Genomic DNA, 25255 nt, shown 5'->3' on the forward strand with positions numbered 1-25255 from the left:
TTAGAGGCTCTTGATGGTCAAGAACTTCATCCTGCACTGAACTTTAGGTAAAGAAGCTCAACACGCTTTCAGATATCTGCTGCAAGCCATAGAATGTAATGGTCAACCTATCCAAGAGACATTCAAGGAGGCTAGATGCAGTCTAGAAATTAGATTCACAAAGGAAGACAATGTGGTCATGACGAGATACAAGTTTTACACCCAACACCAAAGTGCAGAAGAGTCTATCGATGAATTTGCAGCTAGACTAAGGGAATTATCAAACTAACTGTCAATTTGGTGGGATGACAGATGAACACATCTGAGATCAGGTAATAGTACAGTGCAAAAGTAAAAACATTCAAGAAAGATTGTGAGCAGCAAAGAATCCTACATTGAAGGATGCAATAAACATTGCTAAAGTTATGGAACAATCCGATTTATCTATGAAAGCAATGGAGAAAAAGAATTGGGGACATAAGATTTCAGAGGTGTGGGTATTCACTAAACCGGACATGGAAGCAGCTGCAGTGATTAAACCCTCTAATAGATCAGTTAAAATTGGTATGCAGTATAAACAAGGTACTTCAGCAGGTATGGAAGCATGGGTCATATGTAAGACTCTAGATCTTGTTTTGCAAGTAACAAAATGTAAGAAATGTGGTCGGGTAGGTCATCTTGCTAGGATGTGTAAAACTGCATTTCGTAACAAAGTGGAAGTAGTATCGGAAGTCTCTACTATGGTCGCTGAGGGGGGCTGACAGGATTTTGAATATGGGATGTGTGGGAGATGTAGCTGAAGAGAACAAGAGGAAAATAGACCCAAGGCCACTTCTGGGGTGGACAGATGTCTGATCCAGCTTATGGGGGAAACAGGATCCATGTACACTATAATTCCTAAAGAAATGCTTGAATGTGAGTGGGGCAGAGTGGTGTTGAATTCCAAAGACATTTCACCTCTGGGGTATCAAGGCGAAACTATTTTGTCCTAGCTTACATGAACGCTCATGTTTCTTTTGAGAAAAGGAGTAAACAAGGCAAGGTTTACGTAGTGGAGCATGGGCCTCTGATCTAGGGATGGTTACATCAATATGATCTACATATCATTAACCCTACGGTCCCATCCCAAATTATGGTGGTAGAAGACGAATCTAGATAGTGTTAAACATATATTTGAGTACAAACTTGGACAATTTAAAGGATATATGCACAAAATCTTACTTAAGAGAGGTGCAGTACCAGTTCAACACAAAGTCAGGAGAGTGCCAGTTGTAGTTCGGGAAGAGGTTAGAAAATTGTGAAATGTTGGAGGAGGGGGAATCATAGAACCAGTGGAGGCATATAGTTGGTTATCGCCTATTGTAATCATTTTAAAAAATCTGATGGGCGGTTAAGGTTCTGTGTTGACCTCAGATCATTCAATCGAAATGTTGTAGCAGATACATTTCCTCTACCTAACATTAGTGAAATGGTGTGACTACTAAAAGGTGGGAGGTACTTTTCCGAGTTGGACATGAAGAATGCATACAATTAGATTAAACTCACTGAGGAATACAAGCCGCTAACTGCCTTCATTATCAAAGAAAGAACATTTCATTTTACTCGCATGCCATTTGGGGAGTCATCGGTGGCAAGTGTTTTGCAACGCATGATTATTGAAGTATTTAAAGGGTTAAAAAAATGTTGTGTAATTCCAAGATGACATATTAATCTTTGGAGAAACCATCGAACAGCAGAATGTTGTACTGAAGCAGGCTTTGCATACAACTGCAGAAGTAGCTCTTATGCTCAGAAAATACAAATATTTGTTTTTACAAAAACAAAATTAGTATTTGGGCTATACCATTTTGCTGGACAGGGTCAAACCTAAGGAAGATTTCTTGAAAGCAAGTTAGTTTGCTCCTGCTCCCCTGGATAAAAAAGAATTACGATCCTTTATGGGTTTGATATCATATTATTCAAAGTTTGTAGAAAGGTTTGCAGATAAGATGAAATGTTTGTGATCTTTACTCTGAAAAGGGTTACATTTTACATGGGATCATAAACAGGAAGACTGTTTTGCTAGGATTAAAAAAAAAGAGATTTGTGAAAGAGATATTGGTACTCTTCGACATCAATCTCAAATCCATTTTATCCAACCTGTGTTTGGTCTCTTTTTAAACCAGACTAAGATATGCTACAAAAGTAAAGGCCACAGGGCTTAAAGCATTATGTTTAACATTACATAGCTCTTATAATGTACCGGGGGACTCCCATGTGGACGACGGGGAAAGATTCATGCATGCAAATCTATGAGTGTTCCAATACTGAGCAACACAGAAAACAGTGGCATTTGCATCAAGAATCCTTACAATTTTGGAAATAAATTATTCCGTTATAGAAGGAGAGGGGCTGGCAGCAGTCTGGAATGTGGAGTATTACCGAACATGTGTGGGGTACGCAATTTACCCTAAGGTAAAATCACGAACCCCATGTGAAAGTACTACTTCCTGGAGGGGCTGGTAAAGGCTCGGCAAGATTGACAAGGTTCCAGGCTCCAGGCATATCGGTATCAAACTGAACACATCTAAGGCTGGAAAATTACTCCAGCAGATTGTTTTCTCGAGGATGTGTGTGGAATGGTGAGATATAGATGGTCCATCTGTTTCAGCCCGTGATAGCGAAGGTGCTGTTCTTCAATTCTAGATGCAGTGAAGGGGGGTGAGGGTGCATTTACCATTGACAAATGGTGTTGTGAGTTGGATGTGGATGGAATGTTAAAGGAAGTTGTATGAATGTTGATTACCAGGAGTAGAAGGGAGAGTTGTGTATCTGTATCACTGCCGCCATTTGTTAAGGTATTGGCCAAAATGTTGACATGTGGAGATAAGCTGCTGATGAGGGGGTGACAGGTTTTGCCACCCCTAGGTTTGAGAACCAAACTTGTGGCATTAAGGACACATTGACAATTGGTGGTGATGGTGGCAGCGGTGGCGTGAAATTTTTGAGAGAAGTTTTTACAGGGATCACCACTGGTAGTCCGAGGACGATATTTCTGGAAAAAGGAGTTTCATCCGTACTTCTAACTAACAATGGTACTCAACTTGTCTTTCATGAGATGAAGAGGTTTTGTTCGTCTGTGGGATCACACCTCTACTTAAAATCCACAAAGAAATGATATGGTTGAGAGAGCTAATTGTTTGGTGAAGGGCATTATTCAGATGGCAAGGGCGAGTGGACAGGATGTGGAACGATCAGTGGAGGAAATGTTGTGGGCGTATCGTACCACTGTGCAGAAAACTAACCGCAAGTCTCCGTTTGAAATAATGAGAGGGAGAGTACAGAGTACCAAATTGGTGCCTTCCTCAAAGAAAGAATGGGTGACGTGTGGTGGTCGGAAAAGAGAAGCATGGAGTGGAAATACTGAATGGACAAATGATGCAGAGAAGTCTGGTGACTGGGTGAATGTTAAGGCTGGTAGAATAATAAAATGTTTGTTTAAGTTAGAGGTCCATTCAAAGTCAAACGTATGTATCAAATTTACTTTCTGCTAGAGAATGGAGAGCCGTGAAATCGTCGCAGAGTTGCTGTGTATGACAGAGGTGGGGAATGTCCTGTGAGGGAGGCTGAAGGATGTAGCAGTTTCATGATGATGAAGGATGTGGAATTTGGAGGGGAAAGAAGTCTAACAAATTCTTGGCAGGCAAGTGAAGAGAAGCCAAGTAAAAGTCATAGTGATGTTCTGTCTGCCATCAGGGAAGAGAGAAGTGTAAGGTATCATAGACCACCCGGGTTTTTGAAGGATTAGGTTTATTAATGCCCACGTGTAAGGAAATGCCTCCTTGGCATGGTTGCCCCCTGACTTTTTGCCTTTGCTGATGCTATGTTTACAATTGAAAGTGTGCTGAGGCCTGCTAACCAGGCCCCAGCACCAGTGTTCTTTCCCTAACCTGTACTTTTGTATCCACAATTGGCAGACCCTGGCATCCGGATAAGTCCCTTGTAACTGGTACTTCTAGTACCAAGGGCCCTGATGCCAAGGAAGGTCTCTAAGGGCTGCAGCATGTCGAATGCCACCCTGGAGACCTCTCACTCAGCACAGACACACTGCTTGCCAGCTTGTGTGTGCTAGTGAGAACAAAACGAGTAAGTCGACATGGCACTCCCCTCAGGGTGCCATGCCAGCCTCTCACAGCCTATGCAAGTATAGGTCAGTCACCCCTCTAGCAGGCCTTACAGCCCTAAGGCAGGGTGCACTATACCATAGGTGAGGGTACCAGTGCATGAGCATGGTACCCCTACAGTGTCTAAACAAAACCTTAGACATTGTAAGTGCAGGGTAGCCATAAGAGTATATGGTCTGGGAGTCTGTCAAACACGAACTCCACAGCACCATAATGGCTACACTGAAAACTGGGAAGTTTGGTATCAAACTTCTCAGCACAATAAATGCACACTGATGCCAGTGTACATTTTATTGTAAAATACACCACAGAGGTCACCTTAGAGGTGCCCCCTGAAACTTAACCGACTGTCTGTGTAGGCTGACTAGTTCCAGCAGCCTGCCACACTAGAGACATGTTGCTGGCCCCATGGGGAGAGTGCCTTTGTCACTCTGAGGCCAGTAACAAAGCCTGCACTGGGTGGAGATGCTAACACCTCCCCCAGGCAGGAGCTGTAACACCTGGCGGTGAGCCTCAAAGGCTCACCCCTTTGTCACAGCCCAGCAGGGCACTCCAGCTTAGTGGAGTTGCCCGCCCCCTCCGGCCACGGCCCCCACTTTTGGCGGCAAGGCTGGGGGGAACAAAGAAAGCAACAAGGAGGAGTCACTGGCCAGTCAAGACAGCCCCTAAGGTGTCCTGAGCTGAGGTGACTCTAACTTTTAGAAATCCTCCATCTTGCAGATGGAGGATTCCCCCAATAGGGTTAGGATTGTGACCCCCTCCCCTTGGGAGGAGGCACAAAGAGGGTGTACCCACCCTCAGGGCTAGTAGCCATTGGCTACTAACCCCCCAGACCTAAACACGCCCTTAAATTTAGTATTTAAGGGCTACCCTGAACCCTAGAAAATTAGATTCCTGCAAACTACAAGAAGAAGGACTGCCTATCTGAAAACCCCTGCAGAGGAAGACCAGAAGACGACAACTGCCTTGGCTCCAGAAACTCACCGGCCTGTCTCCTGCCTTCCAAAGAACTCTGCTCCAGCGACGCCTTCCAAGGGACCAGCGACCTCTGAATCCTCTGAGGACTGCCCTGCTTCGAAAAAGACAAGAAACTCCCGAGGACAGCGGACCTGCTCCAAAAAGACTGCAACTTTGTTTCCAGAAGCAGCTTTAAAGAACCCTGCAACTCCCCGCAAGAAGCGTGAGACTTGCAACACTGCACCCGGCGACCCCGACTCGGCTGGTGGAGAACCAACACCTCAGGGAGGACCCCCGGACTACTCTCCGACTGTGAGTACCAAAACCTGTCCCCCCTGAGCCCCCACAGCGCCGCCTGCAGAGGGAATCCCGAGGCTTCCCCTGACCGCGACTCTCTGAAACCTAAGTCCCGACGCCTGGAAAAGACCCTGCACCCGCAGCCCCCAGGACCTGAAGGACCGGACTTTCACTGGAGAAGTGACCCCCAGGAGTCCCTCTCCCTTGCCCAAGTGGAGGTTTCCCCGAGGAAGCCCCCCCTTGCCTGCCTGCAGCGCTGAAGAGATCCCTTGATCTCTCATAGACTAACATTGCGAACCCGACGCTTGTTTCTACACTGCACCCGGCCGCCCCCGCGCTGCTGAGGGTGAAATTTCTGTGTGGGCTTGTGTCCCCCCCGGTGCCCTACAAAACCCCCCTGGTCTGCCCTCCGAAGACGCGGGTACTTACCTGCAAGCAGACCGGAACCGGGGCACCCCCTTCTCTCCATTCTAGCCTATGCGTTTTGGGCACCACTTTGAACTCTGCACCTGACCGGCCCTGAGCTGCTGGTGTGGGGACTTTGGGGTTGCTCTGAACCCCCAACGGTGGGCTACCTTGGACCAAGAACTGAACCCTGTAAGTGTCTTACTTACCTGGTAAAACTAACAAAAACTTACCTCCCCCAGGAACTGTGAAAATTGCACTGTGTCCACTTTTAAAATAGCTATTTGTGAATAACTTGAAAAGTATACATGCAATTGAAATGATTCAAAGTTCCTAATGTACTTACCTGCAATACCTTTCAAACAAGATATTACATGTTAAATTTGAACCTGTGGTTCTTAAAATAAACTAAGAAAAGATATTTTTCTATAACAAAACCTATTGGCTGGATTTGTCTCTGAGTGTGTGTACCTCATTTATTGTCTATGTGTATGTACAACAAATGCTTAACACTACTCCTTGGATAAGCCTACTGCTCGACCACACTACCACAAAATAGAGCATTAGTATTATCTATTTTTACCACTATTTTACCTCTAAGGGGAACCCTTGGACTCTGTGCATGCTATTCCTTACTTTGAAATAGCACATACAGAGCCAACTTCCTACACCACGTCATAATGTTTATAGTCAAGTGCATTGGATGTATTCTTCCCAGCTTTGAGTATTTTCCAAGCAATACATTAGGTTGACTCAATATTATTTATGTGATTATTACCTTAAGTTATTATTCTGTTCATGATACTTTTGTTAGTTCATTTAGCCATCATCATTTTTAGTGTGGAGAAGGGAATGTGTTATAATGAGTTATGTCTTGCACAATCAGTATAATGAAGTTTCATCTTAGTGAGATTCCATGTGTTTGTTCAATGTGAACGTTCCTGGCAGGTCAGTAGATTCTGAGCATCAAGGGAATGTCCGCTCTACCCAGTGAATCCAAAAAAACGTGTATTTGGGACTGTTCAAATGATTTACTTGTGAAGTTCTTTACCACACATCACTATGCTGAAAAAAAAGTTAATTTTCATTCTTGATGGAGGGCGTACAAGTCTCTCCATTAATTATTTTGATGGGAAGCCACAATTTTGTTGGATCACACTTTTGAGAGCAGACTTATGCAATTCATAAACGATCACCAGTTTTCCTTCTCCAAGCATTGTTTTGATCTTGGAGTTCCTTCTGCATGGTGGAATGTGTTAAAAAATATGCATGTAAAAAGTTTCTGGGAGAAAAACTAGCAAAATGTATGAATAAAGTGTACATTAAACTTTTTTTTCCTGAAATATTCAAATTTTTCCTTAAAAATTCACTCAAAACACCTGTATCCCTGCCTCAACCCAAGAGCATGTAATTTAGTTCTTAAGCAATGTTTAAAAATGTATTAAAGTATAGTTATACCTGTCAGAATATTTTTAAAGGCTTCTTCCACGTTGGTTGAATCCAGCGCCGAGGTTTCAATAAATGACAAGTTATTTTTTTCTGTGGTACAGAACAAAGGAACAGAATTACAATTTGGATAACAATCTAGTCACACCCAACTGCCTGAGGTTTAAATGCCTAACTTCCAGTTCAAACATAGGACTTCCAGTGTGCGTCTTAATATGGTCAGACTGAGTAACAGATTAATCAAAGTATATATCAGGTAAATATTTTACATTTTCAATCAATTAGCCTAAGCGGTGTTTTATTCGGACTACTACAATAGGTTTTCTGTATAATATCAACCCAGTCTGGCAATTCAGAATAGACTGTATATCAAATTTATAGCAACTCCAATGTAGCCTCCATGACCTAAATTCATACTTGTACGCAAGATAAAGAAGAGATGCTCACAGATTCAAAGAGTCAACTGCAGTCCTTCATAAATCAAAGAAGCAGGTCACTAGATGTCCTGTATAAAGTAACATATAATGTAGTGCCCATGAATATGTTCTTCCACCCAAGCGTCCTCCTCCTTGTAGAAGAGTTGTTAAAGTCTACACTCTATGAGTTACTTCCACAAGCTTCTGATGTGCATTCACGTAAGAGTACCATATCTTAGGGGGAAATGTACTTCATCAAGAGGTGATTATAGAGGTGGGTGGCTGTTGAAACTGGGACATGTACCGGACACCCTTTTTTCGGGAGTCACCCCATTTAGAAGCTCACCATCTCTGACTGAATATCACAAAGCAAGTGGTAAGGGTAACCATTTGGAGAGTGAAAGTATCTTCTAGAAGTATGGCTCTCATTCCCAAACGTACCAGCCAACCTATTTCAGACGGTTACAATGGTCAAGTGTAAAGCAAACGGTACAAAACTCCTAGGAGGCCCGGTTCCTTTGGGAATCAAACAGTCACCTGCTCCATATACTCTTTTGCTTTATGGCTCAACCACCACTGCCCACCTGGATGCAGATTTTTTGCCTTGATTACATTCTAGGATTAGGTTACTCTCATTCTTTTCTCTTTGCAGAGGACTCATTGCAATGACCCCCGGAGCATTCCTTTCTCCTTTAGTGCCAAACAGGGGACTTGGTAATGATGGATTCCTTTGGAGGGCGGGGAACATACTGAGGAGTAAAACCTTTTTTGCTGTGCTGTGGGTGCCATTTATCACACTCATTCATCTTTTTCCTGGTTGCTCTTTTTCCCCTTTCAGAGCAGAAAGTGGTTCAGAGGGAGTACCCGCCTAGTCAGCAAACAAAAAACCTTTGACCACAACCAAGCTGCAGAGGCTTTCCTCCTCCATTGTTTTGGCAGGACTGTGCTCACCATGAGGCACGCAAGTAGTAGAGTGGGCACTCAGAGACACTGCCCACCAAAAAGTCATCCTCTCTGGTTGAACAGCATGAAAAGCTTTTGTGAATAACGTAAGGAACAAAGAAGAGAGAGGACAGAAAATGTGGCCAAGAAGAAATGTGGCCTCACAAGAGTGTGAAGAAGGGAGGATGTGTAAAAGGGATGAGAAAAGGAATAAAGGATGGGAAATATTTGATAGGGATGAATGAAGGTAGGAAGGGGATATACTGAAGAAGAGGGAACAAATGGAGAGGAAAAGTGAAAGTAAGGAAGAATGGACAAAAATAGATAAAAAAGTTAAGGAGAGAAGAAGGAATTGGAGAACAAATATAGGTGAGAAATGTAGACCGGTAGCTTAATTTTCCACTTTTAAACTTGGGTCCTACGTGGACACCAGAAAATATACTCCTGTTGTACCAAAGTCAACAGCAAAAAAAATGTAAACACACATAAATCGTACAATTCAAACTAACACCCATTTCTATGACAATCAGGCTGTTTACTTTCCTACTAATGCCTACTGCAATGGACAAAAATGCTGGCACTTAACTTACCATTTTTACCCTGTTGCAACTGAAACAGAATATTTATTTTATCCGTTTATTATTATCATGGACACAAAGCAAATTTAATTCAGAGAAGGCTCTGCCGTTTGTTTAGAAGTTAAGTATTCACATCTGCACTTGAAAAATGGCCGTGTACAAGGAATTCTAGTTTTCCAATTAGTCCAAATATATTAATACAAGCCCACTGAGCAGTATTCCCATTTTACAATAAGGTCTCCAATTAGGAAGGGGAAGGCAGATATACCACTTTTCATAGTTACTTCATTAATCAGTTTAAAAATAACTGTTCTTCAAACCTGCAAAAGCCCGGGCCTCATCAGTAGGTACAGCTCTCAAATGACGCAGGTCACTTTTGTTTCCCACCAACATTATGACAATGTTATTGTCCGCGTGATCACGAAGCTCCTTTAACCAGCGTTCAACATTCTCGTAAGTTAGGTGCTTGGCTATGTCATAAACCAACAGAGCTCCAACTGCACCACGGTAATACCTGGAATCACAGTACAGACGTCACTATTAGAACTACTGGTAATTCAGAGCATCTTAACAGGTCACCACATTTATTCATAACACTTGAAGGAGGAAAAAAGACTAGTAGAGTAAACGGGGTCTGAACAAATGGCTCTCACATTTTATAGGTTACTAGGAAATAGAGCCACCAAGGTGGACAATTAAACAATGAATATGAGCCATTAAAAGAGGAGACAAGAAAGTGGGATTTGGTGGACACCCATACATGAAACCATCACTTTCACATCTGTACCACACCTGGCAAGACAGGTATATGAAGAGAGTCGAGCATGGTAGGTTGGTTTTCAATAGGAAGGATACCAGAAACAACTAATGCAAGTGAACGATTTCCAAATCAAAAGCATGACAAAGACAGGAAAGATGCACAAATGGGTAAAAACAAGAAAGAGGTAGACGGGCTTGTCCATCAGTAATAGCCTGGTAATCCACTGTGAAACAGAGTTACAGCCTGGGGCAGTCAGAGTAGCTGCCACGCATAGTTCTCCTGAGGCGACACGTCTCATGAAAGGGACTGGCTTACATCTGTCACGAAGTATTAAAAGGGACACTCTATATTCATGGGACTGATTGTAGATACTTAGGGACACAGGGAACTTGGCCTTAGTCTCCACTTAAATAACACACAATGGGGGTTATTCTAACTTTGGAGGAGGTGTTAATCCGTCCCAAAAGTGACGGATTTACCACCAGCCGTATTACGAGTCCATTATATCCTATGGAACTCGTAATACGGCTGGTGGTATATCCGTAACTTTACCGTCACTTTTGGGACGGATTAACACTCCTCCAAAGTTAGAATAACCCCCAATATCTGTTTTTCCAGCGGTGTTTACAACTAAAGATTAAACTTGTTGGTTCAGAACGGAGACTACATTTCGTACTATTACAAGCAGAATCTGCCGCATGTCAGTCCTCTGAATATAAGAGAATGGGGGTGGAATACTCCGAAATTTAAAAAAAAAATAAAAATAACCCACACACACCACACAACAAAAACAAAAAACAAACAGAATTTGGAGAATTCAATTGAAGTTTCCTGAGGTGTGCAAGTGTAGATCTGTCTTCGTTGTAGAGGATGGACATGGCAAGCGAGGGTGTGGCGAAGACAAACTGCCACAGACTTCTCACGGATGCTGTAAGGGCGGCACTTAAGGCTCTCAGAGACCGGAGCAATGATGATGGCTCCAGGCAGAAGTATCCAAAAGGTCACTATGAAGTGTAGATCTCTGCACATGGTTGTTATCAGCCTCGCAAAAGCACGTTGGCCTCTGGATAAACAGTTCCCGGCACCTGTTATGTGGTACCCGGGCAAAGGGGGTGGCCATCACTATCTGCAAAGAGAAAACTTGACTTTGCCAGTAGAAAGCCCCATAAAGAAAGCCTACAGCTGGACTAAAAGACTGAACAGACACTACAGATCAACTTGGATAAAAGGCCGAGAAGCAATATTATACCCACTTTGCTGGCATATTATGCATCATACTCCATTGCTCCAGATAGGAACCTGTAACACAGCCTGAGCACGTTTCGTTCAAGAGTATACTACAAACACGTAATTATACGTACAACCACCTTCACTGAACCAACAGAAAACTACATTGATGTGTTTTGATTGTAAGAAAGTCTGTGTACTATTTTCACAAGTTTAGCATTAGACCTTTCAGCATAGTCTGCGATCCACTTACAAATAAGGGTTACTCATCACAGTCGGTTCAACCAACTGATGGAAGGTGGGAAATTAAATTTAGAAAGTATTGTTAGCTTGTGATACTTTTATGAAATAATCTAGTACATTGTTATAAAATAATAATAATAAAAAAAACTAGAGCAGGAAGATTAAAAAACAGAAACGAAGCTCCATTCTTCAAAAGAGCTAGAGATTACACATGAATGGTTTCATAATTTCAGGAAGTTGAAATCAAATATTTTTTTTTTCCAGGAACCAGCAATTGGGTAAACCCCTTGAGCCTGTTTCGTAACAGCAGAAACTGGCACATTTTCCCATACTCTCTCTTTGCACAACAAAACTAGATTAAAGAACGCTACTTATTTTCGGGCCTACGTCCTCCATTTTCTTATCACACCTTTCAGGGATTTAATAGCTTCCTGACTCCAAAACACCACGTGGATATTGCAATAGACAGTTTTCAAAGAACCGACTCCTAATGTGTGAAATATGTTAGACAAAATGCCAGTTTATCTGTTTACAATGCCATTGACAAAAATACATCATATATACAATGTTATAACCCTGTGATCAAAATGGACAAATAAAAAACAGCCACTTCAGCACAACTGTTTAAAACGTCACCCCACCGAAGTAGGGCTGGTTAAAATCTTCACATTTCATTGATAGCTATTTGCCTTTAATATCACCTAACACATCCTGAGCACTGGTAAATGTGCTAGGCATGAATCGGTGAGAGCACCCTTCAGCAATGTGTCCTGCTCTCCAGCAGCGCCCAATCTAGCCTTTTCAATTTTAAGGTATAGAATGATACCCCCGAGACTGTCCACAACGGTACCGCCTTTTTAACTGACAAGCTCAAACATTAACCACTTGCACATCAGATAGATATGAAACAGTACCACGCTCCAAGACAAGCTAAGATAAGTGATCTGGCTACCGAAAATATCGGCACCATAGCTATCGAATTCTCGTCCATTTTCTTTCTTAACACTAAGGACCACTCTGAGTTCCATTAACTCGTGGCTCGTGTTGTGCCCCAGATGCGACTCAAATTAAATTTCTAGCATTAAGCGGCCACTTGATGTATATGTGTATGGCGGAAGGCTTTAAAATACAACACACCGAACCAAGTCATATTACATAAGCCACATCTTACTGTCAGACAGACACCAGATTGCCCCAAGGTGCCTTTCAACAACAGTTCTTTTGTGCAGGTTTTAACCGTACATTTTTATGGAGACTTGGGGGGAGGGGGGGGGGGGGGTTGGTGATTAAATTCAGAGCCATTTCCTGCAACAACTAAATGCAAAAGTGGCAAACAAACTAGAGACTAGTACGACTGTTTCCAGTTCTTTACTAGAAAACCAACTATCTTTTGCAATACCATACTATAGGAATAAACCTGCACGTAAAAACGTCTTCCAGCTATGGCTCTCAACACACTCAGAAACCACATTATTGAAAGTGTGTAGCAGTGTATTCTCCCGATGTGTGCCTGGTTACAGGAGGAATAACTCTGCACAAAAATCAACAATGCCACTCATGGGACGAAAACAAGGTAGGACATGCAAACAAGCCCAGCGACAGGTTCCTGCATGAAAGGTTCTTCATACTGTTGCCTTGTAATTTCATTTTGTGATGCGCTTTCTTCAGTCCTGCAGACAGGACAAAAAGCTGTTAATAAGCGCATCGGGCTTTATTTTTCATGAGAGTGATTTACTATGAACCTACAAGACCACAACTCTACATCCCTCATAGACAACCTCACCAACCTCGGACTCAAACAACTGGTCACTACACCCACCCACTCAGCAGGACACACACTCGAAGCAATTTTAACCTCAAGCCAACACATAGCCTACACCCACACCACCGAACTCCTCTGGACTGACCACCACTGCGTCCACTTCTCCTTCCCCAAATCCCCCACACACCACCATCAACACACCACACCCTAGCGCATGTGGGACAAGATCCCCACAGAACGCCTGAACTCCCAACTGGCTCACAACCCCCTCCCCCCACCCCCACACACCAACGACCCCAACACAGGAGCACACAACCTCTCGAAATGGATCACTACCTGCGCAGACACACAAGCCCCCCTCAGAAAACACATCGCCACCCGAAAAATCAAGAACGCCCCATGGTTCACCCCCGAACTCCAAGACTCCAAGCGCAAATGCCACGAATCAGAGAAAATATGGCAACAAGAACCCTCTACAACCAACTTCTCCACCCTCAAAGCCACCATTCGCACCCATCACCAACTCATACGCACCGCCAAAAGAGACCACTACAAGACACGCCTTAACAACAACTCTCAAAACAGCAAAGAACTCTTCACCATCATTAATGAACTAGCCAAACCCAAAGCCAGCAACACAGACCCTTCACACACACAGCCCCTATGTGACGCCCTCTCCAACCACTTCTACCACAAAATCCTGGACATCCACAACAGCTTCATACCAGACACACCCACCACACACACCCCTCACGCACCCAACTCAACCCCCACTCATGATCCCCCCACCACACTCGCCACCTGGGCCCCCACCACACACAAAGAAACCGAAAAAAACATGAACTCCATCCACTCCGGATCCCCCTCCGACCCCTTTCCACATCGCATCTACAACAAAGCCAGCCCAACCATCGCCCCATACTCCGCGACATAATCAACTCCTCCTTCGACTCCGCCACCTACCCAGACCCCTGGTAGCACACGAAAATCACTGCTCTCCTAAAAAACAAAAAAAAACAAAGCCGATCCAGAGATCCTCTCCAACTATCGCCCCATCTCCCTCCTCCCTTTCCCCGTCAAGGTCGCCGAGAAACTAGTCAACACCCGCCTATCCCACTACCTCGAAGAAAACAACACTCTTGACCCCTCCCAATCCGGGTTCCGCAAGAACACAGCACGGAAACCACCCTCATCGCATGTACTGACGACATTAGGACCAAAGTCGACAAAGGAGAGACTGTCACACTCATCCTCCTAGACCTCTCCGCAGCCTTTGACACTGTCTGCCACCAAACACTCTGCACACTCCTCCACAACATAGGAATTCGCCACAAAGCCTTAAACTGGCTCACCTCCATCCTCACTGACCGGACCCAGAGAGTCCGCCTCCCACCTTTCCACTCCACACCACCAAGATCATCTGTGGAGTCCCCCAAGGGTCCTCTCTCAACCCCACACTCAACATTTACATGATCCCCCTAGCCAACATCCTCCGATCACACGGAATCACTATCCTCTCCTACGCAGATGACACCCAACTCATCCTCTCCCTCACCCGCAACCCCACCACCGCCAAAACCAACCTACATGCAACTCTCCTCGACACCGCCAACTGGATGACAAATAACCATCTCAAGCTGAACTCCAACGAAAACCGAGATCATCATCTTCGGCCTCAACAAAACCATATGGGACAACTCCTGGAGGCCCACTGCCCTAGGACTCGCACCCACCCCCGCAAACCACGCACGCAACCTCAGCATCATACTGAACCACTCCCGCTCCATGACACAGCAAATCAATGCTGTAACCTCCTCTTGCTTCCACACACTCCGCACTCTAAAAAAATCCTTCAAATGGATTCCTCCAGAGACCAGAAAGACAGTCACCCATGCACTCATCAGCAGCAGACTAGACTACATAACGCCCTCTACACCGGCACCACACTCAAACTCACACGTAAACTCCAGAGAATTCAGAACACAGCCGCACGCCTCGTCCTTGGCCTCCCCCGCCACAAACGAATCTCACCACAGCTCAAATCTCTTCACTGGCTCCCCATAAACAAGAGAATCACATTCAAGATCCTCATCCACGCACACAAATCCCTCCACAACACCGGCCCGATATACCTCAACGAAAGAGTGAATTTCCACCTGCAACCTCGATCAGCCATCCTCGCCCTAGCCACAGTCCCCTGCATCCAACGCACCACCAAAGGAGGCAGGTCTTTCTCCTACCTCGCCCCCAAAACTCCATCCCCACCAACCTCCGCAAAACCAAAGACCCCCTGCTCTTCAGAAAGAACCTCAAAACATGGTTGTTCAAACAGTGACCCTCCTGCCCCCCCCCCCCCCCACCCTCTTTAAGACCCTCACGGGTGAGTAGCACACTTTATAATTTTTTTTGATTAATTGATTGACTATTCCTGACGTATGCATTTAATGAGAGGAGACTTTCGTAGACAATATTATAGTACTGAACACTAAAGAATCAACGTACGCATTATGTTGAGAAAGGGGTTGAACTGCTGTTTATTGATGAAATTACACAAACTAGAAAAGGCTCAGCAAGATGAATCACACAAATCAGGAAACTAAAACTAGTTCTGACCCCTCACATTAGGAAGAACACGAATTTAAAGTATTAGCCTCATTCACAGAGCTCTACTTTTCAATGTCAGGGGACTATCATTTTGATGGCATAAGGACAAGTTACAAGGAGCTCTCAGTCTCTTTAACCTCACTCCAAAACGCCCTCTCACTGGCGGCCGGAGATACTTGATGAGAGGAACGATCCTTTTGCGTCATTTCAAAAAGAGCATGCGCCACATCTGCATCCAGCTTGTCTGTTCAGTGATTGTGCTGATCTAATTGGAGTGCTATACAGACTGCACAAAATGAATGAAGGAAAACCATGGAATAGAACCGCTTCCTATGCCTGCTGTAGTTGGTAAAACTAATCTCCGTATCGAGAAGATAGTGGGAAATTAACTTCTAGTGCCATCCACTTGACCAGTATTTAAACTAAATGAAAAAAAAAACACAAGGCAAGATTAAACAAATATGTGCAATGCAATAGGTCTCGCGTTTGCTCGAGTTAAAGCCCTTAGCGTTGTAAACTCCTAACCAGACTTTTCTTGCCACATAACTTGAAAATGAATAGTAAAACAATTTGACATTAGATAGAAGATTCAAAGTGCCACGGCCGCCATGAGCGGGACAGACAAAAAAGGAAAAAGAAGTTCGCTCTCAGTCAAAGTTATTGGCAAAAGTGCAATTATCCATGTGACAGGGGCGATGGCCACAGCGGTAACTAAACCGCCCCAAGGAGGGACAAAAGTAAAGCAATTACCAACGAAAACAAAGGATTTTTGAAGGGCAAGCACATGAACGAGTGACAGTGATGGGCGTAATTAAAAGCCCAGATACATACCATCCCGTCGCGCTGCTATGCTCGACCTAAAAAACTATACCGCCTTTAACCAAGTCATACGTTACTGGCGGTGCTTCTGGTTATCAAGACCATCTTGTAAAGCAAGCAAAAACAATCTTTGTCTCACACCCAATGGCAGAAGCATTACTCACGCAGAAGTTATAGCACGGTATCTTTCTTGCCCTGCAGTGTCCCAAATTTGTGCTTTGATTGTTTTTCCATCGACCTGGATACTCCTGGTTGCAAATTCCACACCGATGGTGCTTTTACTTTCCAGATTGAATTCATTGCGTGTGAACCGTGAGAGGAGATTACTCTTCCCGACACCAGAGTCGCCAATTAACACAACTGTAGAAAAAGAGAATACATTATTAACGTACATTGAAGGCATGACACACTGTTCTCAAATCATACTGGCGTCTTTACTTTGGTATTTAAACAAAGCAAGACATATGTCAGGGCCACCGCAGGGCACTACAGTAAGTGTAAAAAGCTCAGCGGCAGAATCAATCAGAACACGTCCAAGCAGCTTGAAGGGTGTAACCTAGTTTTCGTTCTTCATTGAGACTCTCATCATTAGCCAGTCATCAGCAGGACGGGAACTTAGACAGTTTTGAGGGCTTACAGAACTAGAAGTTGCTGGTTCTGCACTTAATGCTGGTTTAAAGATATACCAGAGTCTGGGGCACTAAACTCCCAGTTTCTATTATCTGGAGGTTCCCCAAATAATCTTATGGAAGATGATAATAGAGTAGGTTCCAGACTAAATTGCAGTCAGAAGTCAAATGATGCAAACTGCTAGGACCTCCGTTTCAGAAGGACTTATTGGGGCTGGGGTGAGTCCTGTATTTGATCAGTGTTGTTTGGACCAGTTAGTGCGGGTTTAGTTTTGCGACTGAAGCCATCTGTCAGTGAGCTTTTCTCAGACCTGCGTATAGGTTATATTTCTGTAGTGCAAATGCACGATCACTAAGGCCTGTTTGCAAAATATATTTTTTTATAGCATGGATGTTTGTTGATTGCCACCCTTGACTATGGCATTCGATCTGAAGAAACAATGAATGGTCTATTTACATAAACATGACAAATCGATTTCTTGCTTTTTACGATGTGAACATAGTGGGGGAACCAGGCTTGTGAGGCAAATGAAGTGAGAACGTTGTAATGTGTCCCTCCGATCACCAGAATCTGTTTTCCCTCACTTAATGCGGAAAAGATATGTGTCTAACCCAAAGGTCCAAATGGTTTAAGTATGTCGTCAGGATTATCTTTGCTCTGATTCGCTTAAATCGGGTGTACATTCGGTGTAGTGTGTGGAGATGACCTGATAACGCCTAAATGTATATACCACTGTGAAAACAAACAACAACGGGGTGCCAGAACACATCACTGTACACATTGGCACTTAATCAAACCAAAAGGAAGATTTCTCAGAACCGATGCACATTTTACTTGTAAAATGATTATTTTGACCACTTTGCTGTACTTTTACCATCACTTCATTGCAGTTCTGCTTAACACATCACAGCTAGAAAGGGGAACCCAAACTGTCTAAATAACACATAAGATACAATTCCTGTATTCATTTACCAAGATGAATAGAAAATATGTAGTTCAAACACTTCACAAGATAACCCACATATGACACTCCTTCAACACAAAGGTCACACAGAGAAAACAATACAACAATGAACATTAGGCTATGAAAAATTTGAATCCATCAGCCCTGCATTTAGTTGCACAACCACTATTCCTCACATTCACACATACTCACCTAAGCACCTCATCTACACGATTCACGCATGGGAGTCACACACAAATACAGATAAAATGCATACTGGTTTCTATCACAATCAAGAAGACAACCATAGAAATAAGCCCTCCCAGCCTCTAAACCAAGACTTTGTAATGTGTCCAGTGAACCCTATGCTGCACCTAGCTACGAGTATTCACAGTGCATCATATCTTACGAAGCATACGAACTCTGCACTGTACAAAATGAGCCAAACAATGCACACTATAAAACCAGACTTGACAATGCAACGGTATGAATAATGTCCAGATTTCACCAAATAACAGTTTATAGTTAAAATAAAAGTGTATCCCCCTGATGTGCGGTCCACTGCAAAAGTTAACCAACTACTTTTTCAGCTGCTGGGTGGGACATACAAGCATTGGGAGGGTATAGAGATCTCATAGTGGTGGACTGAGGGGAATGTCTGATCACTGGAAGGAAACAAAAATCCTCTATTTTAAAATGTAGTGTAACCAGGATGGGAAATCGTTCCATCTTAGTCTTACACTAACCATGCAAGTTCAAATATACATCAGGCCTGGACAAAGTTCCTGCTACTTCACTGTAATCGTGTGTACATTTTTGAAGTATTATGTTACGCTTGTTACACACATTTTTCCAAATTGCATCAAATCCATGTGGCATAATTACGCTGTATCCATGGCAGCAGGTTAGCACAGGAGCAACGCAAAAGACAAGATCGCGAATGGCTGCTGGTCGCCGGACATGTGTTTTCTGAACATGTCATACATCCTAGCATCAAAAACGGGCATGAAGATTCATTTTAGGCTGAAATTCCTGTTTTGAATTTTTACGAAATTTTGCTAGCATATTTATGCAAAACTAAACTGAAAACATTTCTTACACCTCTACTCACAGACCATGTTCCCAAAAGCAGAGGTCTTTTATAAAAAAAAGTTGGAATAAGCACCAAACATTTGGGGTGTTTGTTTGTTATGATGATGTCTTGAATCCTAAAGTGGCCCACAGTAAGACACGTTTTATATACTACACAATGTACAACCATGATCTGCAGCGCTGTCTCAACAGAAAAAAGTTCTCACAGAGGTCTTTTGTGGGTACAGAAATCAAACAGAAAACCCATTTTAAAACATAACTGGGAAGCGAACAATAAAAGAGACACACCGTTTGTTTCGATATTCGTGTACATGTAGGCTTGTTTTCTGCTGTGTGCAGAAAGGACCAAATTAAACACAACATATTTGACTTTAAGACATAGAAAGGGCAGTGTTTCTGGCATTTGTTCCCGTGCTTCTACACCAGACAAAAGCTTTATATGTTCATTAGTGAGAGAACGCAGGAAGGTCTATGGATACCTACAGATTTCCTAGGCAGAGCTCTTGAAGCAAAGCAGCACTGGGGAAGTGAAAAGGCACTCACCTGGCCAAAGAACACTGCAAACAATCACTTTTCAGGATGCAGAGCTATGCATCGCTCTGCAATATGCAGATAATAGAGATAGGCCCCGGTTACCACAGACAGAAGAGCTGTCCCACTCTTGCCTGACAGACCACGCGATTGTTCACTTGTGCCAGACAGCAGAACTCTCTCATTCTCAGCAGAGCCGCCCTTCACTTCCAAGCGAGTTGAGCTGTCCCTGTGTGCCAGAGAGGGAAGCTATCCCCTGATCCGCAGGCTGATCCCTCGCTCCCAGCAGACAACACAGCTACCTTTCACTCACAACAGCCAGTTCAGCTGTACCTCTCTTGCCAGACAACAAAGCTATTCCTCACTTGTGCCAGACAGCAGAACTATCGCATGCTCAGCAGACTGACTCCTCTATCATAGCAGACCAGAGCTATCGTCCCCTTAACACACCCAGTAAAGATGCCCGCCTCTTGACAGACAGCAACACTATTCCTCTCTTGTGGCAGACAGTAGAGCTAACCCTATTTGGCAGACAGAAAGCAGAGCTATCCTTCACTTACCACAAGCAGCTTTGCTCTGCTGATTCCTCCCTTTCGTGTTGCATACCCGTCTACCTGTTAGTTCTGTCTGTCGTTCTGCACTATTCAATCCGGGGAGCTCCGCAAGAGAACGCCTGGGGCACTGGGGTCATTGAACACCTAGAACAGTGACCCTTGGAGAAAGGGATTCCAAGAAACAACTATGGTGAACAAACCAAGGTGGCAGAGACCTGTGGGTACTGAGAGGGAAGTCCACCCTCACAAATCAGACAGAAGTTGGGGAGAAATAAAGACGAGAAATATGGCTATCCGATGTCTGACCTGTACAATTACAAAGAATTCAGGAAATAGCGACTCAACGTGGGGTGGCTGGGACAGTGTTATTCTGTAACCTAGAGGGTCACTCTGATCGTCCCCCTCCTCTTCCAAAGGCCCCACTGCTTTTAAATTCGCGTTTCCATTTCCGCGCTCTCGAAAGCTTTGAAAGTGCACCGCATGGCCGCTTTGCACAATGGAAAGATAACGAACTTCCACCCCATCGTTAAAAAACACACATCCCGACAGGAAATGTTTACTCCCTGCCGGATTATCTCACGAATCCCATGAGTCAGGCACTGATATCAGGTCAGAGCATGTGTTGCAATGGTGAGCCACAGAACCCAAGAGCTTCCCGGTGTCACCCTGTATACGCAGCTCACCAAATACATTCGAAATAACCCTGGGGACAAAAGATATACAGATGAAACCGAATTCCTCTAAAACTCCTACTGAAAAGTGAACCAAAAGAGAGAGTCCAAAGGGCATCTGGATACCTTCCCAGACACCTTGCAACCAACACGAAGCTCTCCTTGGACTGACTGTGCTGCTGCCTGACTCAGCAGGCCCTTGGTGCCTTTTAACCACTGCCTGCCTGGAAGACCACACAATGGCTGCTCGCTTTGATTAGCCACTTCACCCTCAGTCATGATGGTCTCTCGCCTCACTTAGTCACCTCATACTGTTGCCTTGTTTACTTGGTTGCATTGCATGCCAGTGGTGGTTCGCAATGTAATTTAGATTATAATTGAATAAAGATATTTTCAATTGGATGCTGGTGAGGTTAGCGAAGTCGGGAAGCCGTGGAAAGCTTGCAGAATCCACAGTTTATAAATCCTGAAAGCAATACATTAAGTCCACCAACAATGAGCCTGATAATAAGATAAAAGGAAACTAACGATTGGTGTTTTATTTAATTAATATATATTTTCTTGCTGCTGTGGCAGGTGGTGTTTGCGAAATTTACAAGAAATCAAGGTCGTATTGGAGAGTTTGGAAATAGGGCACCGCTGGAAGTCATAGTTCAAATAAGGGCAAAAGAGAAGCTTTTAACCTAAATAATCCGTCCAGTTATTGGTGAAGAGTGACTTCTGATATGATAGTGGAAAATATTGGTCTAATCTGTGCCTTGCGACCTGAATGTAACTGCCAGCGGCTGTCGTCTACTCCCACAAATCCACTATACCCCGATGTGTACCCATTTGAGAAGAACAGATAAACTCTGGAAAACTTTTGTTTACGACTACAACTGAAATTTAGGAGTTTCTTAGGAGATAAGGAAAAGGTAGATTGTGTAGTATATTATGTAATCAAAGCCTGATTCTATTATTAAAGAGCTATTGTTAACACACAATAATATTATTGAAATACTAAAAGGTACAGAGATCATAGGTAGGATTAAACACAATCTCAAGATTCCATCCAATATCTTCTTCCCAAAACAAAGGTAATGCGATTTTGCCATCTTTGCCTTTACTACCTTTTGGAAGAAAACAATGTTGTGGTAAATATTTGAAGTTTTGAATTTAGTAGGCAACAAGCATAAAGATATAAGGTTCATGTAACTATGGTGGCTCTTGTTTTATTTCATGCAGACCCAAAAGATAAGAAAACTGGACTCAAATGTCAGGTTTATTCCGAGATCACAGTATAGGACCAATGGACACACCCCTTTCCTTGTGGATAGCAGATCAGCATGGTTCATTACATACTTAACATGTCTCACCAGGATACATGATTAATATACAGATCATCATACCGGAAACATAGATGCTAAATATTTGGTCTGTGAGGTAAGCATGATTTCTATTAAAAGTTAAACTACATTTACAATCCAAACAATTAACTATTCTTTCCATCATGTTTGAATTATATATAAACAAGTAGGCTGCAGATAGTCCACCATTTGTTGATAGTAACACCTTATGATACCCAAATACAGGATTAAACAACTGAAAGGTAATCAGGAGCTTTTGTGGAGCTCCTGCCACTGCTAATCCGATGTGTTTACCTTCTAGCAATTTTTTTTTATCGGTTTGAGCTAAACGCTTTTTTTTGTTGAAATCTGGAAATGCTCCAGGATATGGATTACATGGCATCTCGATCAAACCTACAATTGTGGTTAAAAGAGATGCAATTCCAATAGACGTTCCAACCTTCACAATTTAACCAAACATAAAAAATAACATACTAACTCAAAGTTGGACATTTATTGGTTGCTTACGATTTACAAATTACTTTGTTCGCCACACAAGGTGCCCCAATAATCACAATCTTCTAGACTCAGGAGTAATCCTGGCCATAATACACTTCAGACTAGTTATTTTTCCCCTTTAACATTCAAAAACGTAAACATCACCCAGTCCACCTCTTTCAATGAGGTGCTCGGTTTTCAGATGATCTAAACAGCCTCAAGAAGAAGGCATATTTTCCCCCCCAAGAGTTGGTGAAGCAATGGGGGACTATGGCATAACTTGCAAGTCATGTCTCTATTCTGAAGAGCTAATGTTTGAAACAAGAACATGCACCATGAGATCCTTATAAACCCAAGAGCACAACCTCAAACATCTCAACATTATGCAATTGTCAGTATTCTATAATCTATGTTCATGTCTCTGAATGCTATTTATGACAACTGCAAATATTTTTTAAATTGTCTTTATCTAAAAGAAGGATGCATGGGCCAAAAAAACACTTTAAGATTCACTCTTATCTTTTGGATGATTCGGTTAAACACCCGGTTTGCAAACCTTTTAGACCACTGCTATAAACAGAAGTAACCATGGATGCAAGGCCATCATATTCCCGACTGAGCTCATGCCGTGCTGCCAAGGCCGGGACTGTATATTGTGGATACATAATTTCTACATAAAAATACAAATGCAAAAACCTGGAAGAAAACAAGTACCACATGATATCATGGCTCCCATACTTTGACAAAACTGGTATCTCCACAATATGTAGAGTGTTAGTAGGTTTTCAACCTCCAACAATCTAGTTCTCAAAACATGGCACGGAATCTGCATTACTAGATGTAAAGCAGAAGGTTCTGTGGGCAAAAGACTAAGGTAATCACGAAACCCCACTTAAACACAGTGTCAATAAGACAATTCTCATAGGACTATGAAGGTCGTAGCTACATATATGAAATGCCTCCAAAACAGAACTTTTACTGCAACACATTCATGTTAGGATCGGTGTGCATCATGTTTCCCTTGTGCTCTTTACACACACTTATTTCCTGTAGCCTTTACCTGAGACTAAACTGTCGCTGAGTCAATGGTACTGTCAGTTATGCCAACTCTGATGATGACATTCTGATGTTCCTAAAACTTAAAGAAGGCCTTCACAAGTCCATAAATCCCGAGTATCTAACCACTAACAGATACCAAATCTCTCAGCACAAGGAAGCCGTCATCATTCCTTTACGTAGCATGGCCTTGGGGGGGGGGGGGGGGGGGTTCATCACAATCTCATTCACTGGAGTAGCCGGCATCTTGTTTCTACTTTGTAAAAACACCAAACAGACGCAGTTGCTGATCAGGCGACGCCCCGATGTTGACCTCTCTTATCCTCCCCGTCCCGCGGAAGCTGACAGACGCACCCCAACAAAATCAAGGATGCACGTTTCCTGACGTCAGAATACCCATCTGCAAACCCACGATGCCCCGCTATGGACATATGAAGATGCAATACAGATTCAACAAAACCTCCACCACCAACACCCTCCCTCTGCAGTACCCATGCCTCCTGCCCAGACCCTATAATCGTCCTGCTGCAGATCCCACGATTGACCATGCTACCCTAGGCCCCACCCGCAACCCCTTCCCCGTCTGCACCCCTTACAATGCCCTCTTAAAAGACACCGCACAAAGAGCATTTTCAATCTGACCGGGTGGAATGCCTGTAGCCAAAGTGATGATTTAATCATTCGTCTACAATGGCTCTGTCAGGGCGACTGTACATCCCCCTTCTCCACACACCTCCGCCCGCTTCCCGGTGCTGGCCGCAGAGGCACAGCGGCTGCGGACCCGCTACCCCGGCCCCTCGCATCCCTCTCAAGGGCATCTCTGCCCCCCAGCGCCCCCTGTCACCGCACCTTTGAACAGGTAGTCGTACTCGTCGTCCCGGGTGCCCATGTCCGTGTCGGTCTCCGGACAATGCAGAGTCTGTTGGATCCTGACCCTGCAGGGTGGCAGCGACCAATCACAAACAGCGAGCAGGAAGTGGCCACGGGATGTGAGGCACGCAGCCAGTCGAATTCTCCTGCGCGCTGACTGGCGGGACAACGGACCAATGGAATTTACGGCGATAGGAACCGAGTAACGGCCGCTGTACGGTAACGCTATTATTGTCAGTTCAACCCGGAAATACATGGGTTGGAACGACGTACGGTCGGTGTAGCCGGAAGTTTAACGGGACTACCTTGCTGGGTCAGCTGTTGTGACCCGAACTAGAGTTGGTTATACATCAAATGTAGGAAGGGTACAATATACCCGTGAATAGTGGCTGCCGTATCTAAAAATTTAAGATGAAAACACCTAGGGTCAAGGCTACCTTCCTGTAATTAGCAGGGCGTTACAATAGTGCGTATTTGATAGGAACGA

At 43.7% G+C, this 25255-nt stretch overlaps 1 protein-coding gene across 1 annotated transcript in view; it reads right to left on the reverse strand.

The window, feature by feature from the left end:
* RAB11B (RAB11B, member RAS oncogene family) overlaps window positions 1-25019 on the reverse strand; it is a 37366-nt gene extending 12347 nt beyond the window's left edge. The window contains exons 1-4 of the mRNA XM_069216584.1: window positions 24748-25019; window positions 16763-16958; window positions 9504-9697; window positions 7260-7340 (exon numbers count right to left, since the gene is read on the reverse strand). Coding sequence (XP_069072685.1) covers window positions 7260-7340; window positions 9504-9697; window positions 16763-16958; window positions 24748-24787 — 511 coding nt within the window. The 5' untranslated portion in view covers window positions 24788-25019. The remainder of the gene's footprint in view (window positions 1-7259; window positions 7341-9503; window positions 9698-16762; window positions 16959-24747) is intronic.
* Window positions 25020-25255: the final 236 nt, after the last annotated feature.

Source organism: Pleurodeles waltl, chromosome 12 (genome assembly GCF_031143425.1).
Source record: "Pleurodeles waltl isolate 20211129_DDA chromosome 12, aPleWal1.hap1.20221129, whole genome shotgun sequence".
Lineage (NCBI taxonomy): Eukaryota > Metazoa > Chordata > Amphibia > Caudata > Salamandridae > Pleurodeles > Pleurodeles waltl.